We start from the raw sequence: 23,203 nt of genomic DNA on the forward strand, positions 1-23,203 counted from the left end.
TTTTCACACCACTGTATATGTCATCAGGCAGTCATTTTCCAACCCACTATATCCTAACACAGGGTCACAGGGGTCAGCTGGAGCCAATCCCAGCCAGCACAGGGTGCAAGGCAGGAGCAAACCCCGGGCAGGGCGCCAGCCCCCCGCAAGAGACACACACACCACACAGCAAGGACAATTCAGGATTGCCAATGCACCTAACCTGCATGTCTTTGGACTGTGGGAGGAAACCGGAGCACCAGGAGGAAACCCACGCAGACACAGGGAGAACATGCAAACTCTATGCAGGGAGGACCCGGGAAGCGAACCCAGGTCTCCTAACTGTGAGGCAGCAGCGTCACCGTGCCGCCCATAAATATATATACACACACACATATATTATATATATATATATATATATACATACTTCATATATAAATATACTGTATATATACATATAAAGTGTGTAACCAATGCAGCATCATACTTTGACACAATCATCAGAATGTGCTATTTCTCCTTTGTTTTTGTAGCTTTTGTGACGGTCACTCCTCAAGTCCTTGTAATTTCCACTTCGTTATGTTTTTGTTGAGCATTGAACGGCCGCCAGTCGCCCAACTTTTCTTGTGTCCTGGAATTCGCCAGTAGCAACCTCGACCAATCCCGTTGTGTAACATCGTAAATATTTCACCTTGTCACTTCTCAACAATGGGCAGTACAGTAGCAAAGGCGAGGGCAAGTGTCAAGTCACATTTATTGTGGCAACAGCCCATGACAACCTTCGGGCGCCCATAGCAACGGGAGAAGCTGTATAAGAATGCAGCGTGTGGCCCGGGCGCGAAGCACGACCCGTGACACTTCAGCAGCCATCATGGGCTGCGGGAACTCGAGGAGCGCTGCGGTGATTCAGCCAGCGTCGGAAAGCCGAAATGGCTGGGCGGACAAGACCCCAAAGGTAGAGACGACACGGCCGGAGCAATAGGGGAGCGAATCGCACGCGAGAGTAGAGAACTTTTCAGAAACTCTCACGAGAGAACGAGAGCTCGGTACTGTTTATATGGCCGAGCGCTCTGTAGGCAGCATTTACAGGTCGAGCTGTTCTGTGCTCTCATCATTTAAGGAAAGTTGTCGCAGCTTGCTAGTTCTTCTCCGCTGCCACAAGGAAGCATTGTTAACGTAAAGGTCGCGAGCTGTCGTGTGTTATTATAGTTATTCCATCAGTTATTTAAATAAAAAGGTGTCTTCAGCTCTTACGACACAAACTTACAAGTGTGCGACTATTCGGGTGTCCTCTGGTGGCGCTTGAGCAGGTGAAACCTTCGGATCGTCGTCATCGTTCTTTGCAGGCAGGTGTAAGATGCGAAGCAGACACCCACGATAACACTTTCTGTTCTTTGTCATCTGTAATTTATATGTAGTGCTGAATTTAATGGAATTCACATACTTTACCAATCTTACCTAAGCGAGCACAAATAGCTACCTAATTGCTTTTTCAGTGATGCTGAAACGAACTGCAGGTTAGATTCATTTAAAAATAACATTTGACTCTTTTCCAGAATATTTGGACAAACGTGATGGCAAATATCGGCGATCATCCCAACAAATGAGGAATGAAATCGTCCCGTTTTCATTGCCTCACAGGTTTAAAGGTTTAAATTCCCATCCTTCCATTTCCAAACTCGCTATTCCTTGGCAGGATCGCGGGAAAGCTGCAGCCTGTCCTGCAATAATCTGGCGCAATGCAGGAACGATCACTGGACAGGACTCCAATCCAAATTTAATGTTTAATTACTGTATGTACATAACTACTGTATAACTACCCATCCTTTTTCAGTCCCAAATGCCCTGTCCATGGCTGCATTGTGGCATTGCCTTTCCCAACAACATTCAATGTAAGCCGGGAACTAGCCCGTCATAGGGCAACTCACACCCGACCGATTTAGAGTTTCCAGCTAACCTAACAATAGCTTTGAGATGTGGAAAAATAGAGATAGGCAGGAAACATGACAGAATGCAACATATTTTAATATATGTGAGCCTGTGTAAACATATAATTTATTACTGTAACCACATTCCAAACACGTGCAGGTTAAAATGACTTCCGTACTTTAAATGGTGCACTAGGAGTACAAGTGTGTATATGGAAATGTGCCTTGAAATGGACTGGCATTTCTTCTTGCATTCTATTCTGGTTTAGTTCTGTAGACCCCAAAGACCCACAACTCTGTACTACCATAATCAGTTTTGAAAAATGAGTGAGCATTAATGTTACATAAATAACACATATCTTCTGCATTGAAGAGCAAATATGATTAGGGAAAATCTAATTGAAAATAACTTTAATTTTGGTTGGAGTATTGAACAATTATTACTTTATGTTAAATTATATTTGTCTTACTTGAACAAAATTATTGTATGAAGATAAATTTCTTATTCACATTTTTATCTTTACTTTTCCTAGTCATCGCTCCAAAAATCCTGCATTGATAAAAGATACAATTTTGTCAGTAGGAAGACAGATTTATGTGTTTATCTATTTGTGTGTTTTTGTGGATGCAGATAATCAACAACTGTCGTTCTTCATTAAAAGCAATTGTGACTTCTAACATGTACTGTGCATGCAATGACACACAAGCTGTTGATGTCATTAAATAGTTACAGACAAGAAACTAATATGACACGACTCATTATGAATGTAAAGTTTAAATTATCTTGTAATTTCATTAATGATGTCCTTTACCTATTTTCTGCAAGGGTTTTGTTAAAATGTTCATTAGCGATACCTACCTCATGCTAGAGATAAGGGAAGTTCCTCATCAATTTTTTTTTTCTAGTTTTATAACTTTATTTGGAAAATGATAACTAGTGTATTTTTTGCCTAGCTTTAATTACTATTCTGTCCACTTATTGAACATATTTTGACCTACACCTAATGCCAGAAGATCTCATCTCTTCATCTTTCCATAACATGAAATTTATTTGGAAAATGTGGTTGCAGAAAATACATACAAAAATTTGTTATATGCATTATGTTAAATTCAACAGGGCCCTGACATTTATTAAAATGCAGCATAATTCATGATACAAATGACAATTCTGCTTGGGTAGCACATAACACTTCAGAAGCACAAAAGTCAAATATAGTAGGCCTGTAATAAAAAGTTCAAAAAAGAAAAAGCTAAATAAAAGATGTACTTGAACCTTAAGCTATAACCAAAAAACATATTTTGGCAGGTATTGAAATGTCTTTTTACAGCAGAAGCTTTAATATAAACTACTTTTCCCAAGGCCTGATATTAAACATTTGGAGTCTTATTTTATTGTGATATATATTTGGGTAAAATGTGCATGATTCTAATGTTAAAATCTTGAGACCTCAATATCCATATTTATTAGTTCTTAAATTGGCTCTCTATGCTGCACGTGCCCCAACTGTAGGTTGTTTCCATTTTAACAACTGGCTACTGCTTTGTGAGCTGTGCTTACTCCAGCATCCTTGTGACCCTAAAACTGGATTAAGCTGGTCTTCCCAATAAATAGATGGTTGGTTGAATGAATGGACAACATAACATAACCTTCCATCTGCTATTCTGCTCCTCCAGTTCAAAGTTATAAGAAGCCAGAAATTATCCAGACAATGCCAAACATGGGAAAAGAGCCATCTTTGGGAGAGGTGTTAGCCCCATAACAGGACAATTTAATGTAAGAAACGTAAGAAGTTTGACAAACAGGAGGAGACCACTCAGTCCATCAAGCCCGTCTGTTTAGCTAATAGCTAAGCTGTCCCAATATCTCATACAGATACTTCCGAAAGGCTGTCAAGGTTTCTGCTTCAGCTACATGTCTTGGTAGTTTATTCCAGTTTGCATAAGGAAGTGCTTCCTACAGTTTATTAAAATTGTAAATAGGAATGTTTCATTTTTAAAATGATTTTTGCAACTTGAAAAACTAACATTTGTGCTGCCATATATAAAGTATTAAATAGGAATATTTCACTTTTAAAATAAATTGATTTTTGCAACTTGAAAAACTATTCCTAAGATTAAAAAGTGCCTGTAAGGTAAGAAGCATCCTTACTTATGAAAAGCAAAAAAAAAAAAAAAAGCCTAGTTGTAAATTAATACCAATATTTTTCATGAGACAGAAATGTAGAATATCACCTCAGCCATTTTGCTTTTTTCCTGACCGATTTCAGTATTCATATTTCTAAGCACCAAATTTGCTGCTATACACCTTGATTGTCTTTAGAGTGTCAGTGGTGCTTATGGCTTCACGTAGGTCAGGGATTATCAAACGTAGTCCGCCCACCCACTGCAGCTCCTGCTTTGCTTTTTAACCAGTCGGAGAGAGCTATGTTATATGGCTAAAGGATTTAATGAAAGTTGTATTCCAGTTCTCAGGAACAAACATGCTTTCCAGAGGTTGTTAACTTTTACCCTTTGCATATTTAGAAGTGTTTTATTATTAAAGCATCTATGTGATAACCAGCACAAATGTGTGAAATAAGATAAAATAACAGGCCTTCTTTAGGGCACAATTGTCATGTATCCTCGTGTCTCATGATTATTAATTGCAGTTTTAAAGGATAAGATTTAAAAGAGAAATAGTCATTATGATAGATGGTACTATATGATTAGATAGATAGATAGATAGATAGATAGATAGATAGATAGATAGATAGATAGATAGATAGATAGATAGATAGATAGATAGATAGATAGATAGATAGATAGATAGATAGATAGATAGATAGATAGATAGATAGATAGATAGATAGATAGATAGATAGTCCTCTACTTTCAGTCAAGAGAAATAAATCAGAAATTTTCAAAAGTGGCTTGACTCTATTAACAAGCATGAGTCACCAGACAGTTTGTTTTCTGTCTTGCACCCTCTGTTGGCTGGGATTGGCTCCAGCAGACCCCCGTGACCCTGTAGTTAGGATATAGCAGGTTGGATAATGGATGGATGGGTGGAGTCACCAGAACAACTTATTTCATACCTTTGTGCTGGTTTTCACAGAGATGCTTTAATAATAAAACAATTCTAAATAAAACTTAACAAACTCTGGAAAGCACATTTGTTCCTAAGAACTGAAATAAAACTTGTATTAAATCCCATAGCCATTTAATATCTATCTATGCTAAAATGAAAAGCTATCTATCTATCTATCTATGCTAAAATGAAAAGCTATCTATCTATCTATCTATCTATCTATCTATCTATCTATCTATCTATCTATCTATCTATCTATCTATCTATCTATCTATCTATCTATCTATCTATCTATCTATCTATCTATGTATTATGGACGAAGACTTCAGACATGACAGCAGGTGTGGTTATATAGCAGCTTTATTTTGCAGCATCACAGTGAGTAGAGTTTCAGAAAAGCAGGTAATCAAAGTTACATGACAGCTTCAGGGCTCTTCTGATCCCTCTTTTTTGGGTGGGACAAGTTTTTATACCCCTAGAATGCGTGATTTAATATCATTATGAGATGCAACAGTCGACAATTTTATTTTACAAAATCCTTGAGTTTCTAAAATGCCCCTGTGCGAGCTGATTTTCTTGGCTCCTTTGTTATGGCGTTCAAATGTAAGCTAAGGGAAAACGTGATAAGGCTGACTCATGTGTGGAATGCTTAGACCTTGAGTCAACAGACAAATATTTTTGTTCTGTTTGCTCAGCAAAGCATGCTGAATGGTTTCATAAAGCTGCCTTCTCAGACATGCATTTGTACAAAGGAGTGAGGAGAACATTCATCTTCCACACTATCCTGCCTATTATGTTAAAATTAAAAGCTATCTATCTATCTATCTATCTATCTATCTATCTATCTATCTATCTATCTATCTATCTATCTATCTATCTATCTATCTATCTATCTATCTATCTATCTATCTATTATATAGTGCCTTTCATATCTATCTATCCATCTATCATATAGTGCCTTTCACAACTCTATCTATCTATCTATTACATAGTGCCTTTCATATCTATCTATCTATCTATCTATCTATCTATCTATCTATCTATCTATCTATCTATCTATCTATCTATCTATCTATCTATCTATCTATCTATCTATCTATCTATTATATAGTGCCTTTCATATCTATCTATCTATCTATCTATCTATCTATCTATCTATCTATCTATCTATCTATCTATCTATCTATCTATCTATCTATCTATCTATGCTAAAATTAAAAGAAAGCTATCTATCTATCTATCTATCTATCTATCTATCTATCTATCTATCTATCTATCTATCTATCTATCTATCTATCTATCTATTATATAGTGCCTTTCACAACTCTATCTATCTATTATATAGTGCCTTTCATATCTATCTATCAATATCTATTTATCTATATCTGTGTGAGTGGCACTATAATGTATATCAAATAGACAGATCCAATTTTTTATACTTAAATCATCACATTTTGAGGACTGTTTCTTAACTCTGTAGACTGAGAGCAGAACCAAGCTAGGTTACTAACCGGTGACCCCAGTTCAGACAAATTCAGAAGCCTTATAAGATGTGTAGAGCGACTTTAGTAATTGTTCACTTAGCGATGAGGACAGTTAATTCATTTCATCACTGTTAATAATACCTTGGTAGAGCCTGTCTTTGTGTCACAGGCTTTGACATTCCCTGACATTGTTCTTGAAGAGTGTATTGTAGATAACCTAAATGAGTTTGCTGCTACAAACAAATCGTAACTCAATATGATTAGCATTCCAATTGTTTCGAGCTGCATTGTGTTTACCTTTGTTTCCAGGGCATCATTGTCTTCTGGTTTAGCAAGTCCTTCTTCTTCAGTGTACTTTTCAACCCTGTTAGCAAATTGATTTAAAAAAAAAATACGATTTTTAACTGTCAGTGTCGTAGTTTTTACAATCCATGCTCTTTTCTTACTTGTCCTGTTCGCTGTCACAATGAGCAGGTACCAAGGTAGGAACCAACTCTAAGTAAGAGGCCATCGCACAGCATGCTCACATGCACATGAGTTGTTACTCATACTGGCTCAGTTTAGAGTCTTCTTTTGGGAATCTAAAAGAAAACATACACAGAAATTGAGGAAATGAGTTTGAAAATAGATAAATCATTTAGTTGAGTCTTTAGCATCTCTTTTATGGCACTAGTTTGAGTTGAAATGTTTGCTTTTCTGTTACAAGGAGATCAGAGCCTTTTGCAACAACATGAGTAGTAACCAACCCTGGGTTGGGATTCTAGTCCATGGAGTGGAGCAGCCGTGTTCACAAGCTTATTATAATGTTCACAATCGTCCTACCATGCACATTTATGGCAGATAAGAAGAAATCAACACAGACTTGTAAAGAATGTGAAAATTCTACACAGACAGTGAGCTGGCTGGGATTTGAATCTGGCCTTATGGATGTGGTATAACATGAACAACATAAACTGTTACATATCATGTATTGTATTTACATATATTTGTATTTAAAACTTAATATGTGGAAGAAATATGGAGATCAGGATTCACATTCTGGGTCCTTGCTATGTAGAGTTTGCATGTTCTCCCTGTGTCTGTATGGGTTTCCTCCTGCAGTCCAAAGACATGCATGTTTTGTTGGTTTGGCGATGCTAAGTTGGCCTTGGAGAGTGTGTTGTGTGTGAGTGTGCTCACCCTGGTACCCCAGCTTGCTGGGATAGGCTCCAGCTCCCTGCAACCCAGCTCAGAATAACGCAGTCTTAGAGAAGGTTATGGTATGTTGTCATGTGCTTCCTTTCTTCAGTATTTAATTTCAACAATTTGCACAGTACCATTAGCCAAATCCTAAATTATAGTAAATGATGTAAAATGAGCCCCATAATGCACTGGTTAGTAATGCTGCTTAAAGGGGTTTGAATCCCATGCTGGATTGTAATCCTTGTAGGTTCTGTTTGTCATGTTTTCTCCTGCACTTCTAATATTTAGGCTAACTGTCCACTCTAAGCCTGGTCCCACCATAGTGTGAATGTGGATGAGTGCTTGAGTTGACACTGTGCTGGACTGGTATCCTGTCCAAAGCTGGTTCTTGCCCTGCACCTAATGCCAGGATGAGCACAAACCCCACGACTCAGAACTGTCTTATTTCAGTTTCAGAATGTTGTGTTAAGACAGCATGATCTAGTAGCTAACGTATTTTACTGTAAAATATTTAATCTCAAATACTTAGTCACTCCGTGGGTCTCACTTCACCTCTCAGTGCACATGCTGTGGAAAAAAAATCATACCAGTGTGATTTGTTAGTCAAAATGGATAAAACCATCAGATAAAACCACAGTTAAAACAAAAGAAAATGAAGTTTGCATCAGGTCAGTGATGATTTTTAATCTTTAATCCAAATAATATTTGATATTTAAAATGCCATTAATGTTGCTTTTAATCAGCTTACAATGAATTCTCTTGGAAACATTTATTGTTTAAGGATTAGTTTCCATGTTGCTCAATCTGTTTAAAGATAACACATTTCCATGATCCTGTACAGGTGTATCAGTCATCTTGGTGACTAGTCTCGCCATGGGTAAGACAATCATGAGATTTTCACCTGCTGACGTGCTGCTTGAATGAAATCCAATGACTTTAATGGCATTTCTGGATGCCCAAGTCACACCATGATGGTTAGATTTATGTAGAGCTTTTAAAAAAAAACCACACATGACAGTTTATTTCGTTCGGACTTACAAGAACTTAAAAGAAATGTAAGAAAAATGTCATTACATAAGAGGAAAAAATATATCTTTTTATATAATGTTTTCCATTGTAAGGGACATCAGTATGTCAGAAGTGCAATAGGATGAATCGGTTTGGCCTAGGAAAGTACGATTGCAGGCCAAAGTACCGTATATACTCTTGTATAAGTCGGGTCCAGAAACCCGAAAAATCGATCATAAAATCAGACCCCGACTTATACGCCCATTCAAAAATACGACACTTAAATTTTTTTTTTCATCTTCTTGCCTCCTCCAATCTCGCATCAGTTTCTCAGACACATCAAATTTTATTACAGCAGCGCAGTTACCAATTTCTTTCGCCACTTCAAAGACTTTTAACTTAAAACCAGCTTCATATTTTCTTCTGATTGAACGCGCCATCGTAGATAAGGGATGCTCTTACAATAAAGGTGTATGAGGGTGTGAGATACAACAAGCACAAAACAGTGCAAACGTCACTTCAGAATAGTTTGGGTATCACCGTGTGGTCACGTGGGCATAATACATGTGCTCCGTGGTTACTCTCTCAGGTGGGCGTTAGCATGTCATAATCTCTTGGACCAACAGCGTGAGTTTTCCGCTTTCGACTTATACAACCAACATTAGAGTATACCGGAAATTATACGGTAAAGTCAAGCATTTAAATTTAAACGTGAGTATATACTGTAGTTTAGACTCGAACGGATCAGTTTGTCCTGGGAGCTCCAAATTGATTTCAGGATAGTCTAGTTCAGACCAGGTTTATCCTATCTGCTTTGGCAAACTGGTTTGGCCGAGTCTAAACTAGTCTGTCCTAAAGTTGAGTTCGGCCTGTAACGTATATAATTTTTATGGCTGGGTTAGTTCATCACTCAACTTTATTTACTTGTACACCTAGAAACACCCCATTATACGTATTAGATCTCCAACTAAACAAATTCAGCTATTTATTGACGATTATTGTACATAATACCATAGACACTACCAAGATTTGTACATAGTCGAATGCTGGTATACACGTCTTTGGAGATAAGCAAAGCAACTTGAGTAGCAATGGAGACACAGAGAGAATGTGTATCTCCACACAGATAACAAGATGGTGCCTGGTCTGTACACAAGAGGAAAAAAGTTATCTTATTTTTATATAATGCTTTCCATTGTCAGGGGCATCTCAATGTGCTTTATATATGGTGCGCCTCACTCCAACATCTCTCTATATATTATAAAAAAAAAAAATCTTTGGGAGGTTGGAAGGAGACGAGACGTGATCTTCTCAGAAAGACACTTTCACTTCCTGCGAGATGAGTCTTTATGCCAAGTGATTTAACCAAGCCCAGGGCTGGAAATAAAAGACAAAGAGTAGATGACAAAGTAGAACGTCGTAAAGAATCCAAAAATGTTGGCGCGATACACATGCAGAGCAGTTTAGAGATAATGGAAGTACGAAAATTCGAAAGTCTCAAAAAAATAATAGTAAAGATCGTATTAGTGCAAACAAACATAAATTATTACTCGGTGAAATAACTGAACAGCGAAAAGAGATCGGATATATTGTTCGGATTTAAACTTTAAGTCAGAGACTTGTAGATTCTCTAATTTGTGTTGCCATCAGGGATAAAAAAAGTAGTGTTTCTTCCCAATGAAGAGGTGTATCCGCGAGACTTAAAAGATTTCTTGTTTGGTAAAAGTGAAATCCCGCAAGAGAAATCATTTCTCATTTGTGTGAATGCTATTGTCAGACATATTTCTTGTAGAGAGAAAGAAATGATATTCACTCACGGGAAGTTATATGTTGCGTTGTCATGATGTAATTTTAAACACGGAATCAAAATTCAATGCGATATTGATGAAAAGGTAAAAGTGAAAAGAGATTGAATATATGGACATACTGCAGGTGATATGACAGAAGTGTGCCGCGCGAGATGCAGAGCGAAGTGAGTGAGCGAAGTGAGCAGGGGGCAAAGCCCCCTACTATTCTACAAATATTAACAAAATCAAGTAATGAAGCAGTAAAATTTGAACGCAGCAACACTGGCAATCGGAAGGTTGTCTGTTCGAATCCCATAAATGCCAAAAGAGACTCTGCTCTGTTGGGCCCTTGAGCAAGGCCCTTAACCTGCAATTGCTGAGTGCTTTGGGTAGTGAGAAAAGCGCTATATAAATGCAAAGAATTATTATTATTATTAATCTATGTTGCCTACCATGGAGATGAACTATTAATAACAAAAGAATCTAGGGTGTTGTACCTTGTTAGCCACTATGGATGTAATGAGAAGCCAAGCAAATTGACTCCTTTTATTGGCTAACTAAAAAGATTACAATATACAAGCTTTCGAGGCAACTCCGGCCATCTTGCCTGAAGAAGGGGCCTGACTTGCCTCGAAAGCTTGTATATTGTAATCTTTTAATTAGCCAATAAAAGGGGTCAATTTGTATGGTTTCTCATAACAAAAGAAACCAAAGGTTGAAATTTGAATACATGATACTAAAATAAAATAACAAAAAGTAATTAAATGTGTTTACATTTCAGAGGAAGCGTTCTTCACACCATGAACTAACTCTTGGCACCCGAGAAGGGTCCGCTGTATCAAAGCAAACAACAGACAGTGGCTTGGGGCTGGAAAATGAATTGCCAGGTGCCATACAGGAAAAAGTAACACCAATCAGACGTAAGAAAGACCAATGGTATTTTCTTCCTTTTGATCGCCAACGTTTTCTAATTGCATAAATGCTGTAATTTTGTAATATACTTTCATGAGCCCCACGGCCTGGTGTTGAGATGAATAATACTGAAAATGTCTTTTGTTTTTCATTTCCCCCAGCTGTAAATGGTCCAATTTTCCTTCAGGAACCAAAAGAAAGACAAAGGTCATCGGACATCCTTGAAGAACTCCAAATGCAAGGAATTATCCAAAAGTCGCACACTGTTGTGAAAAATGGAGAAGCATACGATGTTATGGTAAGGTGTTTTGTTGAAGGGTGCCAAGATACGTAGACTTTGAGATGTTTATTGACAAGAAAGTCTTAAAAGTGATAATAGTCATGGAGGAATCCTTCAAATTTCCTTCAAAACCAAGCTTTCTCTTGGAAACTCTTCAGTTCCAAAGGTGTTTTTGCTATCTGATAATTTTGCACAAAGAAGATTTTGTGCTTGTAGAATAATAGAAAAGAAATAAGAGAATGGTCTTGTAAAATAAATAAAAACAATCAAATAGAAGTGTTGGGGTTCCTTGTGAAGTAACATTTATTTCCCCATTATCATGAATATATAATATAAAAATAAGACAAAATCGACCTGATGTGCCAGTTACACCTTAGTGCTTCTGCTGGTCAGGAGATCTGATCTTGATGGAAGCTGGAGGCTCAGTCCTTCATATGGTATTTATATGTTTGTCTATAAATAGAGAGGAACATGTTCATTAGTGTTTGTTATGAAGAGCTGGAAGGACAGAGGGTTAACATTCACATAAAATATAGTCCCCCATTTCACTGGTCTCGTTTATGTGTAGGTGGAGACCACTGAAAAACAGCTGAAGAAACCTCCTCTGCACCTGGAGAAACTGAAGACCAAACACAAAAAACAAAAACCTGTAACAAAAGAGGAGATTGAAAACAAAATGCGGGCAGTAGAGGAACGACGAAAGGTAAAATTCATGTCATTGTATTCCTTCCAATTAAATTAAAATGTGATAGGATGCATCTATATGTGAAACCCTTGTTATTATTATACATTTAAATAATACTAGCCGATGCCCACCGTAGCATACGGCGGTGTAAGAATAGGAACGGAAAACGGTGAGAAAGGAATTCAGAAATCAAGAAGAAATAAGTACTTCTTGAAAAACGCAGTGTGCATGTGGAATTTCCGGCCAAGCAGGATTACATGTGAAAGTGATAAATAAATCAGGCTTTCCGAATTTACGTACTATGGCCATGGCATCCTGCTAGTTTTGTTGCATGTATCTTGGACTTTCTGGAAATGTGGACGGTAATATGATCATTTTGCCTACACATACGTTGTTATTTTCAGCGTTTGCTTGCAGTGCATGTGATAGTCCTTTGTATTGTTCCACGCGCAGATCTTGTTGAAGTAATCTGAGATAGTTGAGACGCGTGCCCTCTGTTTTAACATACGCATTTACGACATACTGTTGGAATAGTTTGCCGCTGGAGTGCAAAATACTAAATGTATTCCTCATTGCTAATCTGTACACGTAAAATTGGCATTGAGTAAGCCTTATTCGCTTGGCAGTTCTTTTATCGGGAACATGTTGTAAATCTTTGTGCCAGCCAATGTCTCCGTAAGAGAATAAAAGTGGATAAATCACAGGATCGCAATTCATATTGCGTGTGGAAATCTGTTTACAGGAGTTGCCTATGGGATAGATGCAAATGTCCCTTTCGGCAGGCAGTTTGCCGTCTTCTCCGATGAAAATCGCTGCAACATCGGTGTGACATGTCGAGGCATTGTATCGTCGTAAACCCTGCCTAGGGTTTTCCTTGAAAACCATTCATACAGATGCTGTTGGATTAGACTGAGCGATTTCATTCATGTGTTTGTATGATTTAGCGAAGGGGTAGATGGTTCTGAGCATGGAATCTAGCTGGAGAAGTAAATTTTTGCTGCATGCAGAGTTTGCTTTATTTTGTAATCATACTTCAGTAGCTTGCGCTGTGTCAAAAACATACAACTGTCCATATCCTGGAGAGATAGAAGTGTTAGCGTATAGTGGAGAGATTTGGTGATAAATTTGTACATGTATTTTAAAACAGTACGGTCCGTGGCCAGGATGTTGAGTTATCTATGCACCCATGGAAGCAAACGCTAGAGAAGAGTTGTATTCTCGAATGTGTTCACGATAATTTTTAGCTTCTGATGTTTGCTGTGTAAGAAGCTGTTGTAAAGACACAGGTGGCTCCCGCAAGGGTGGTAAAGCTACTTTACCGTTGTGGCAGCACCTCGAGTACTTGTTGGATGTATTGCGCTCAGCAGCCCAGTATAGTGCATGACATGGAATCGAGAAATGCCGTGTCGACTGCGTGTGGGCGGGACTGGTTTTGAAGTGGAAACAGGATGAACCAGAAGAGAAATATATATAAGAGATATGACCGGACTGAAAACTTTTGGTTGCTTTTTACCCAGTGAGTGGGGTGAACAATTTTCGTAATGTGCCATGCAGTCATTTAGTATCCCATCCAGATTTGCTTTGTATGTTTCACCCAGTGCTGCTGGGACAAGTTCTGGTTCCCCGGTTCTGCAGTGTTATTTTATGCTGAAATCTGGGTGTATGATTACAGGGGAGAGGATGTACAAACACAAAGACAAAGGAATTTGGCTAACAGTTAATGAAATCAAAATAATGTTTTACCTTTAACTCTCTTATGAGTTTAATTGTACTCTGTTGTATTGTATTTGTCCAAATTCATATATACAGTACTAGCCATCCCCCACGGCTCCACCCGCGTAGTAGTCAAACAGGCCAAACTTTAAAAATCAATAAACAAAAAGGTATCGCTAGCTAAGCAGAGGCATAATACCCCCCAAAACGCAGAGGTAGACCGACTCCCCACTCCTGATGTCACGCTTCCCCCTTCCCTCGTACCGCAGCCTCTGTCTCGGGTTAACGTGAATATTTCGATCCTGCAAGCAAACTATGATTCTTAGCACGATGAGAGAAGTCGCAAAATCAACCGGAATGTTCAAGCAATTTCCAGAAAAAACCCTGATATAAATCCGTTAAGTAGTTCTCTCGTTCGCTAGCTATGCACCTCGGCTGGCACGTGAGTGAGGAGGGCCCCGTCTCCCTTACCTTTGGCCTGCTGCGTGTCTCTCTTATTCACACAGATAAATTGGCACCGCAAGTGAACTATGACCTATTACATCAACCGTAATGTTGTTGTTCTCTTGTGAAAAGCGGACAGACATACAGACAGAAAGACGATGGATTATATATATATATATACAGTGCTCAGCATAAATGAGTACACCCCACTACATTTGTCAGAAAACCTTTAGTTTCCTTTCAGTATCAACATTGTCTATGAGATACTGTACTACAAAATAATCCCACAAATGTGGGCCACTGATTGCAAACAAGATTTGTTAATTTGCACACACAAAAAAGTGATTATCCTAACAAATTCATTCAAGCCCATGCAGCAAAAATGAGTACACCCCAATTATAGTCTTAGGAGAAAAGCCACACTTAAGACTACAAAAGTCCAATTAACAGGCATTCAACCACAGGTGAGTCTAATGATTCATTCAAGAGGTGTCCAGCAGACAGGTGACTATTCAAGGGCATTACTTAACAAAGAAAAGCCCTTCCCATTTCATGCTGTCAGCGATGGCTCCACATGGAAGAGAAATGTCAAAAAATCTGAGAAAGGAAATCATTACTTTACACAAAAAAGGTGAGGGCTACAAGAAGATCAGCAAAGCTTTACATATCAGTCAAAATACTTTAGCAAAAGTGATCCAAAAATTTAAGAAAGATGGAAGTGCAACCATCTTACAGAGGCGTCCAGGCTGTCCATGGAAGTTAACATCTCAACAGGAGCGTCTTCTGATGAGAAGGGTTGAAGAAAATCGGCATGCAAGTTCACTGCAGTTAGCTAGAGCAGTAGAAAGCCAAACTGGAGTGACTGTTTCCCGTGACACAATACGGCGCACACTGCAGAGGAATGGCATGCATGGGTATCGTCCATGAAGGAAGCCTCTCCTAAAGCCCATGCACAAAAAAGCACGCCTAGAATTTGCTAAGGCCCATGCTGAAAAAGATGAAGACTACTGGGACTCTATACTCTGGAGTGATGAGACAAGATCACTGTTTTTAGAACTAATGGTTTCAAAACTGCATGGCGTCGTAAAGGTGAGGATTTCAAAGAAAAATGCATTGTGCCTACAGTGAAACATGGTGGTGGCAGTGTCCTTATGTGGGGCTGCATGAGTGCTGCTGGTGTTGGGGAGCTGCATTTCATTGATGGTATCATGAACTCAACAATGTACTGCTCTATATTGAAGGAGAAGATGCTGCAATCACTCCGTGCACTTGGTCGTCGTGCACTTTTCCAACACGACAATGATCCAAAACACACATCTAAAGCTACTGTTGCATTTCTGAAGAAGAACAGGGTGAAGGTGATTGAATGGCCAAGTATGTCTCCAGATCTGAACCCAATCGAATACCTGTGGGGAATTCTGAAGCGACAAGTTGAGCATCACTCTCCATCCAGCATCCAGGCTCTAAAAGAGGTTATTCTTGAAGAATAGAAAAAGATAGATGTTGCAATATGTCGCCAACTTGTTCATTCCATGCCTAGAAGACTTGGTGCTGTCCTTAAGAATCACGGTGGTCATACAAAATACTAGATGTAGTAGTTTTTGTTGCGGGGTGTATTCATTTTTGCTTCAACCAATTTGAGTGAAACTGAAGATTTTGTGATCTAAGTTATATTATTAACCTTAATTTCATGTTATGGAGTTTAACAAGTATTCAATAAAACTCAGCCTTGTGAAAATTTTGGACATTGTTCTTTTGTTCATTGAGCTACTGATTAAATTCATACTTTTTAAAGGGGGTGTACTCATTTATGCTGAGCACTGTATATATATATATATATATATAGAGAGAGAGAGAGAGAGAGAGAGAGAGAGAGATAAGATAAAGATTGAAATGTAAATGCTGTGACCACATGAGGGCGCCAGAGAGCCCCAAACCACAGAACCAGTAATACAGCACACATTAATAGAATAAAATAGTGGATTTTAATTCTCCTTCCAGGCACTTTTCCCCAATCCTCTCTCAACAACAAGCCACAAGTATGTGATAAATATTCAATAATCCTCAATTCTCCCTCCTCGTCTACCTTTGTTGCCTCCACTGCCTTCTGACTCTGACACATCTTTGTGTGGCAGCAGGCTTCCTTTTATGCTGGACCTGAGAATGCTTCCGGTACCATTCTGTCTCCTCTAGGAAGCACTTCCGGGCCATAGACAAAGTAGGGTGGTTCTCCACCAACAGCGCCCTCTACCGATCCCAAGGAACCCCTACAGGGCTGCACTTCCGGACTCCATTTCCCAAGCACCCCTGCAGGTGTCCCAACTAAGTTCTCATACAAGGGCCACTGCCACCTAATACATGAGGATGGAACCACTCCCAAGTTCCAGCTTCCACTGGTCCATCCATTATTTTATACCGACTGGGAACAGAGTTATCTTTCCGCCCTGCAGGCCAATCCATCCATTGTTCCTCTAGGGCGATTCGTCCGGTTAGTGGTACGTCCCACTTTGGTATGCCCTACAATGCGTGCAACAAACGTTGGTCTTTGACAGCCAAGAGCTGACATGACTATTGAGGTGCCATAACTGAATGATTTCACACTTATCAGGGACACGCATAAAGCAAGACAATTCATATGCATTGTTTTATCTCCTTGTTTCACTTTATCTTGTCCAGACTAAGGAAGAAGAGCTGAAGAAAAGACTTCGAACTGAAAAGGGGATCGGCAGAAGTATAACTAGCATGGAGTTTCGTCCCTTCTCACAAACAGACATGTCTTTGGAGAATGAAGGGGAAGGGAGGATTCGACCAAAAACATCACTGGAGGGAGAACGTCTTGCTTCTTCAAGGAAGAGCCCAGAGAGTGATGAAGACTCAGAAAAATCCAATGACTTTGGGGCCTTGGAATTAGACCCAGGATTTCGTTTTTCAAGCCAGACACCTGATGATAAGGATGATGTGTTTTGATGAGCACTAAGTGTTATTTCTCATTTGCTTAGTGTGATAGTTCAGACATTCCCATTTTTAATATGTCTGACTTGATTTTATATTGATATAATGTGTAAGCTATCAATAACGCTAAAGTGCCAAAATCCTTCCTAGGTTTAGGGATGAATAACATATGAAGTTTCATTACTGAACGTGAAAATGATGCCAACGAGCATTGTCCATTGTAAAATGTCTGTGTTTTTCCTCCAAACCCACCATCACTCCAATTCTGATTTACACTGTGAAATTGGTACGTGTTGAGCGGTAACATGGGAGATGTGCTTTGTTTCTTTAACAGGGGTTTTCAGTCTGTGTCCCAGGGAGCTTATGGCTGTTGGCTTTAGTTGCAAACAGTTAACTAGAGGCCAATACTTTCATTTCAGACCGTATTTTCAGTTATTATCAGTGAGGTTAGGAATACATAATAGCGTGTGTTTTAGACATCTAGGAAATGTGGTGTATATTTCTTATTATATTTTTTCATCTGCGTCTTCTTAATTTTGACAACTGATTTTTCCCACAATGCAGCCTCTTTTCAACAATTAAAAAGGACCTCAGACTAGTTGTCCACCATTTACTTCTAGATACTGCAAACATTAAAGAAATGTAAGGCCAAACACATTCCTTGAGAGCTTCACAAGCCATTTCTGTTTTATTCCTTTTCTGCTGACGTACAGCTGGTTTTCTACAGTTGTAGGTGAACATGGGAGTTACTCAACACTGCCATGGGATATGATAGGCTCTGACAAGTTGACAGTCATATGAGATACCACATCTAATTGACAGAAGGCACCCACAAGACACCCTGTGGAGTAGATGGTATATATTATCAGAAAATGTTGTCCAATTGTTCCTTTCAGTGACACTCAACACCATTCATTCATTTCCCCATCCACTTTTTATAAGACGGAACCTACAAATGAGGTGCCAGTCCTTCACAGGGCACATGCAAGCATATTGTCACATTCAACCTCTTCTCTGACATGTTTACATGTACTAACGAACCAGACTCCCACATCTTTGGGTGGTGGAATGAATGCAAATCGCATACTGACAAGTCATCGACCTGGCTAGGATGTCATACTCTGTTTTGTGAAACCATGAGGCTTCATCACAAACTAACCCCTGTAGAAAATGTGTTTAAATTGTTTATTGGACATCTTTTTAAGCTCTTTCTTCCAGAAGAATAAAATGTACAAGTGGATGCACTTGTATCCACATCAAGTGACTGCTTTACAAAAAGAAATGAACTGAATATAAAATTAAACTTTTGCATGAGAGCTCACTCACTGACTAGTCAAAAACACTCTGATTTATGATAAAATATTCAATATTCTCAAACTTGCATAATTCAATTCATGGCCTCAGAGAGCTGTAACACTGGGCAGATGGCAGGACCCAGTTTTGGACACCACAGGGCCCACTAATGTACACATCTTTGGGTAAGTGGAAGGAAACCAACTCAAATGGGGATAACGTGCAGACCCCCCATGAACAAGAACTGAAACTCAAATCTGAGTCGGTAGTAATGAGGACCTCTGCAAAACCATGCCACCCACTTTAAAGCGTCACTACTGGATATTTCTCCCTAAGGAAGCTGGGAAAAGATCACATAAAGCTAGGAGCTGACATCAAGAAATTTTACAGAATTAAAACTAACATTTATTATTAATAAAACTTGAAAAGCTTATAATTTTTTAATCCAGATTTTGAAGTAAAAAACAACTTCAATATGTGCATTAGAGATATCAGACAACTGTTTTAGTATAGTAGGCAGGATAGATAAGTAGATTTCAATTTTAGTAAAGTAGGCAAGATAGATAAATAGACTGATTGATTTTAATTTTAGCATAGTAGGCAGGATAGATAGATAATAATAAGTTACATTAATATAGCGCTTTTCTCAGTACTCAAAGCACTATCCACACAGGGAGGAACCGAACCCACAATCTTCTTACTACAAAGCAGCAGCACTACCACTGCGCCACCTGTGAGGATAGATAGATAGATAGATAGATAGATAGACTTTAATTTCAGCATAGTAGGCAGATAGATAGATAGATAGATAGATAGACTTTAATTTCAGCATAGTAGGCAGATAGATAGATAGATAGATAGATAGATTTTAATTTTAGCATAGTAGGCAGGATAGATAGATAATAATAAGTTACATTAATATAGCGCTTTTCTCAGTACTCAAAGCACTATCCACACAGGGAGGAACTGGGAAGCGAACCCACAATCTCCTTACTGCAAAGCAGCAGCACTACCACTGCACCACCTGTGAGGACAGATAGATAGATTTTAATTTTAGCATAGTAGGCAGATAGATAGATAGATAGATAGATAGATAGATAGATAGATTTTAATTTTAGCATAGTAGGCAGGATAGATAGATAATAATAAGTTACATTAATATAGCGCTTTTCTCAGTACTCAAAGCACTATCCACACAGGGAGGAACCGAACCCACAATCTTCTTACTACAAAGCAGCAGCACTACCACTGCGCCACCTGTGAGGATAGATAGATAGATAGATAGATAGATAGATAGATAGATAGACTTTAATTTCAGCATAGTAGGCAGATAGATAGATAGATAGATAGATAGATAGATAGATAGATAGATAGATAGATAGATAGATAGATAGATAGATAGATAGACTTTAATTTCAGCATAGTAGGCAGATAGATAGATAGATAGATAGATAGATAGATAGATAGATAGATAGATAGATAGATAGATAGATAGATAGATAGATAGATAGATAGATAGATAGATACTTTGTTTGTCACAATATGCTTTATAGATTTAGTGCATTTGTTTTCAGAAGGTGTGTTGAGTTCCTTTTGTTCAGAGTGAATACTTGGCAGAGACTGAGAGGTGAGTTTTGTAATCATCCTGCCTGACTTGAGGTGCAATAATAACGCATGTTAACTAATCACCATTTTCACTGTTTTGTTGAATTGTCACACATCCTCCATATTAAAACAACAATGTACAAAAAGATCAGGGTATTACCGCTATTAAAGTAGCATATGATTGAGAAATAGATCAGGGGCTTAAGCCTCTGAAGCCCCCAGCCATAAACCGCCCCATCCTGACCCCACTGTTTGCAGTCCTTCCTAAGGCCCAGTATTGGCAATGATAATCCAACAGCAGAGCTGCAGCACCAGGTCTTACACCAGCAGTTTTAATGATAGAAGTTAACGTTAGGGGTTTGTGTGGTTGGCATGTAGCATGAAGAATTAAGATTAGGGGTAATTTGAGGATAGGGGTTAGTGTTGTTAGCATATAATAGAGATATGCGCTGATAACAATTCCACCATGACAATGCCTGTGTAGAGTTGCTGGTATAGGCCTTTGTTGTGGTGCTGTCGCTCTGCAGCTGGATGCTTCTCATTATCAGTCATAATGGGTCAATTTGGAAGAGCCAGCAAATGTAACATGCACATAGACACAAGGAGAACGTGCAAAGTCTGTGGAGAAAATGACAGGGCTTGGGATTTGAACACAGGATGTTGAATTTGTAGGAAAAATCACACACATATATATATATATATATCATAGTTTCTTAAACTATGGGTTGCGACCCATTTTGGGCCACACAGAATCATGATTCAGAGTTCTATTCAATGGGAAAGTGCCGCGGACAGTTGGTGGAGTGTCCCATCACAGCATCGACCCTTCAAGGAGGACCCCACCAGTCCCCTGACCGTGATACCTGCAAATCTTACAAATGCCCCTGACTGGCACCCTGTTCAGGATTGGCTCCTTCATTTAGCAGAATGGTATAGTAGCTGGCATTGCTAACACCCAGATCTAGGGACTTCATTCATGTACTGGACATAGTGTTCCTCACAAGCTTAAACACAAAAATTAATATGGAGATTTGTAAGGAAATATATGACATATTTATTACAGGAGATTGTTTATTGAATATTTAATATTAGAAGTTCCCACTTGGTACAGTTTGCCCTCCACATTTTGCTAGACCCACCGTATAGACCTCATAGCTCACCGTGATTGTTAGCACCTAGTGGTGGGTGGGCTGTATTTGCAGAACTGAGAGGACTGAAATGGCTCAGTGCCACTAAATTCTTAGTGTAAAATTAGGTCTGTCCACCATAAAGGTGAACACTAAGGAATATTTTCAATATTCAGTTACACCTATTTACCGAAACATCTCAGAACCAATTCATTGCCTTCCTCATCCATGCTCATTACTACTCCATTCTCTTGGGACACGTAGAAGTCCTATATTAATGGCAGGATCTTCATCTAATCACAGGCCATAATGAAAGGTGCTTTCAAAGTAAACGCATTGCATTCATTTACGATTTTTACTTAATCATTATTATTCACTGTTGTATTTGATTCCCTGGTCTGACTGAGGTGTAGCTTGTAGGCCTTTAGGTAAAATGATGCACGATCTGTTGGAATGACAAACACAACACATTTTATTACTACAAATGTTTGTGATGTGCCATCTGTTGGAATGATGAATATAAAGTGTGTCTTCACATAGACACAGGGAATAAATTGCCAGGTATTGTGGTGGGGAGAAGGTCTTCAGAAACCTTCATAAATCAACCAGGTCAAGAGGATTGGCAAGGTTAGTTGGGTTAAATGGCCTGTTCTCTCCAATATTCTAATATAAGAGCTGTATCCAAAGGGAGCGGATAATGTAAAAAACAAAACTTTGGGGTTTTAGCCAAGTTTAACTTATAGTGCTAAAAAAATACCTCATGTGGAGTCTGTATGTTCATGCAGTCCCATGTGGGCTTTTCCTTCTACATCACACAGTCATGTATTTTAGGTCATCATTGACACTTGTCTGGACACTGTGAGTGAGTGGGGTGTGTGCATGAGTGAGACTGGTGATGGGCTGGTGCCTGCCAATTATACCAAGCTAAACTCTACCACACCAAACACAAAATCTACCAAGACACTACCAAGTTAGATTGTACCACACACAAACAGATATACAGTATAAAGGGCATTGGTGGGTTTGCTAACAACTTCTACAATTTGAATCAGTTGTAACTTTTATGTTATTGTTTCAATTAAAAAAATATTGTATGTAAAATGACAGACAGACAGACAGATAGATAGATAGATAGATAGATAGATAGATAGATAGATAGATAGATAGATAGATAGATAGATAGATAGATAGATAGATAGATAGATAGATAGATAGATAGATAGATAGACATTTTATACCATTCGTTATTTTACAAACTTGTCCCAATGAACAGAGTGTTAATTTTGAGCATGAAAGACAATTAGGAGGTCTAATGCGGGTAATAATCTTGAGAGGCTGCCATCCAGAAAAATATATTCTGTATTAAATTTCAAACCACAATAAAAGCATGGGAGAAATTTGATGTTGGGTTTTATTTTTTAATTCTTTGCAAAAGAATATACCAAATACAAGGACATTCAGCTCCTAAAAATAAGAGAGAGCCAAGAGAAATACTTCTAAATTTATAAGATAAACCCTTTTTTCTATATATTTAAAAAAATATAATTCACCTTAATAAATAGGTGTTTGTGTGTCCATCCTTTTCCTAGATCTGTTATGTGCCATTTGGTATGGGATTCATAAAAGCAGTAGTAATGTTTGTGATTCACCATCTGCTGGAATGTGAAATGCAAAGCATTTTTTTTTATTTTAAATGTTTGTGATGTGCCATCTGTTGAAATGACAAATCCAATGCATTTTATTATTACAAATGTCTG

The 23,203-nt window shown here is 38.4% G+C and overlaps 1 protein-coding gene and 1 long non-coding RNA gene across 2 annotated transcripts; both read left to right on the forward strand.

The window, feature by feature from the left end:
- Positions 1-781: 781 nt before the first annotated feature.
- Positions 782-18,737, forward strand: stmnd1 (stathmin domain containing 1). Its single transcript, XM_028817264.2, has 5 exons — positions 782-934; positions 11,217-11,355; positions 11,509-11,645; positions 12,196-12,330; positions 17,146-18,737. Exons 1-5 carry the CDS (start codon positions 797-799, stop codon positions 17,434-17,436), a joined length of 840 nt encoding a protein of 279 aa, XP_028673097.2. The 5' UTR covers positions 782-796; the 3' UTR covers positions 17,437-18,737.
- A 1,536-nt stretch (positions 18,738-20,273) lies between these two features.
- Positions 20,274-22,848, forward strand: LOC127530064 (uncharacterized). Its single transcript, XR_007936596.1, has 2 exons — positions 20,274-20,669; positions 20,729-22,848. It is a non-coding gene; the product is annotated as an uncharacterized LOC127530064 (long non-coding RNA).
- Positions 22,849-23,203: the final 355 nt, after the last annotated feature.

Source organism: Erpetoichthys calabaricus, chromosome 13 (genome assembly GCF_900747795.2).
Source record: "Erpetoichthys calabaricus chromosome 13, fErpCal1.3, whole genome shotgun sequence".
NCBI lineage: Eukaryota > Metazoa > Chordata > Cladistia > Polypteriformes > Polypteridae > Erpetoichthys > Erpetoichthys calabaricus.

What these genes read in the sequence shown, in the direction of transcription:
- stmnd1 (XM_028817264.2), top strand. Translation starts at nt 797, where the DNA reads ATGCAGCGTGTGGCCCGGGCGCGAAGCACGACCCGTGACACTTCAGCA. An exon ending in GGGCGGACAAGACCCCAAAG is followed by an intron (nt 935 to 11,216) that starts GTAGAGACGACA and finishes TTTACATTTCAG; the next exon opens with AGGAAGCGTTCTTCACACCA. An exon ending in CAGTAGAGGAACGACGAAAG is followed by an intron (nt 12,331 to 17,145) that starts GTAAAATTCATG and finishes TATCTTGTCCAG; the next exon opens with ACTAAGGAAGAAGAGCTGAA.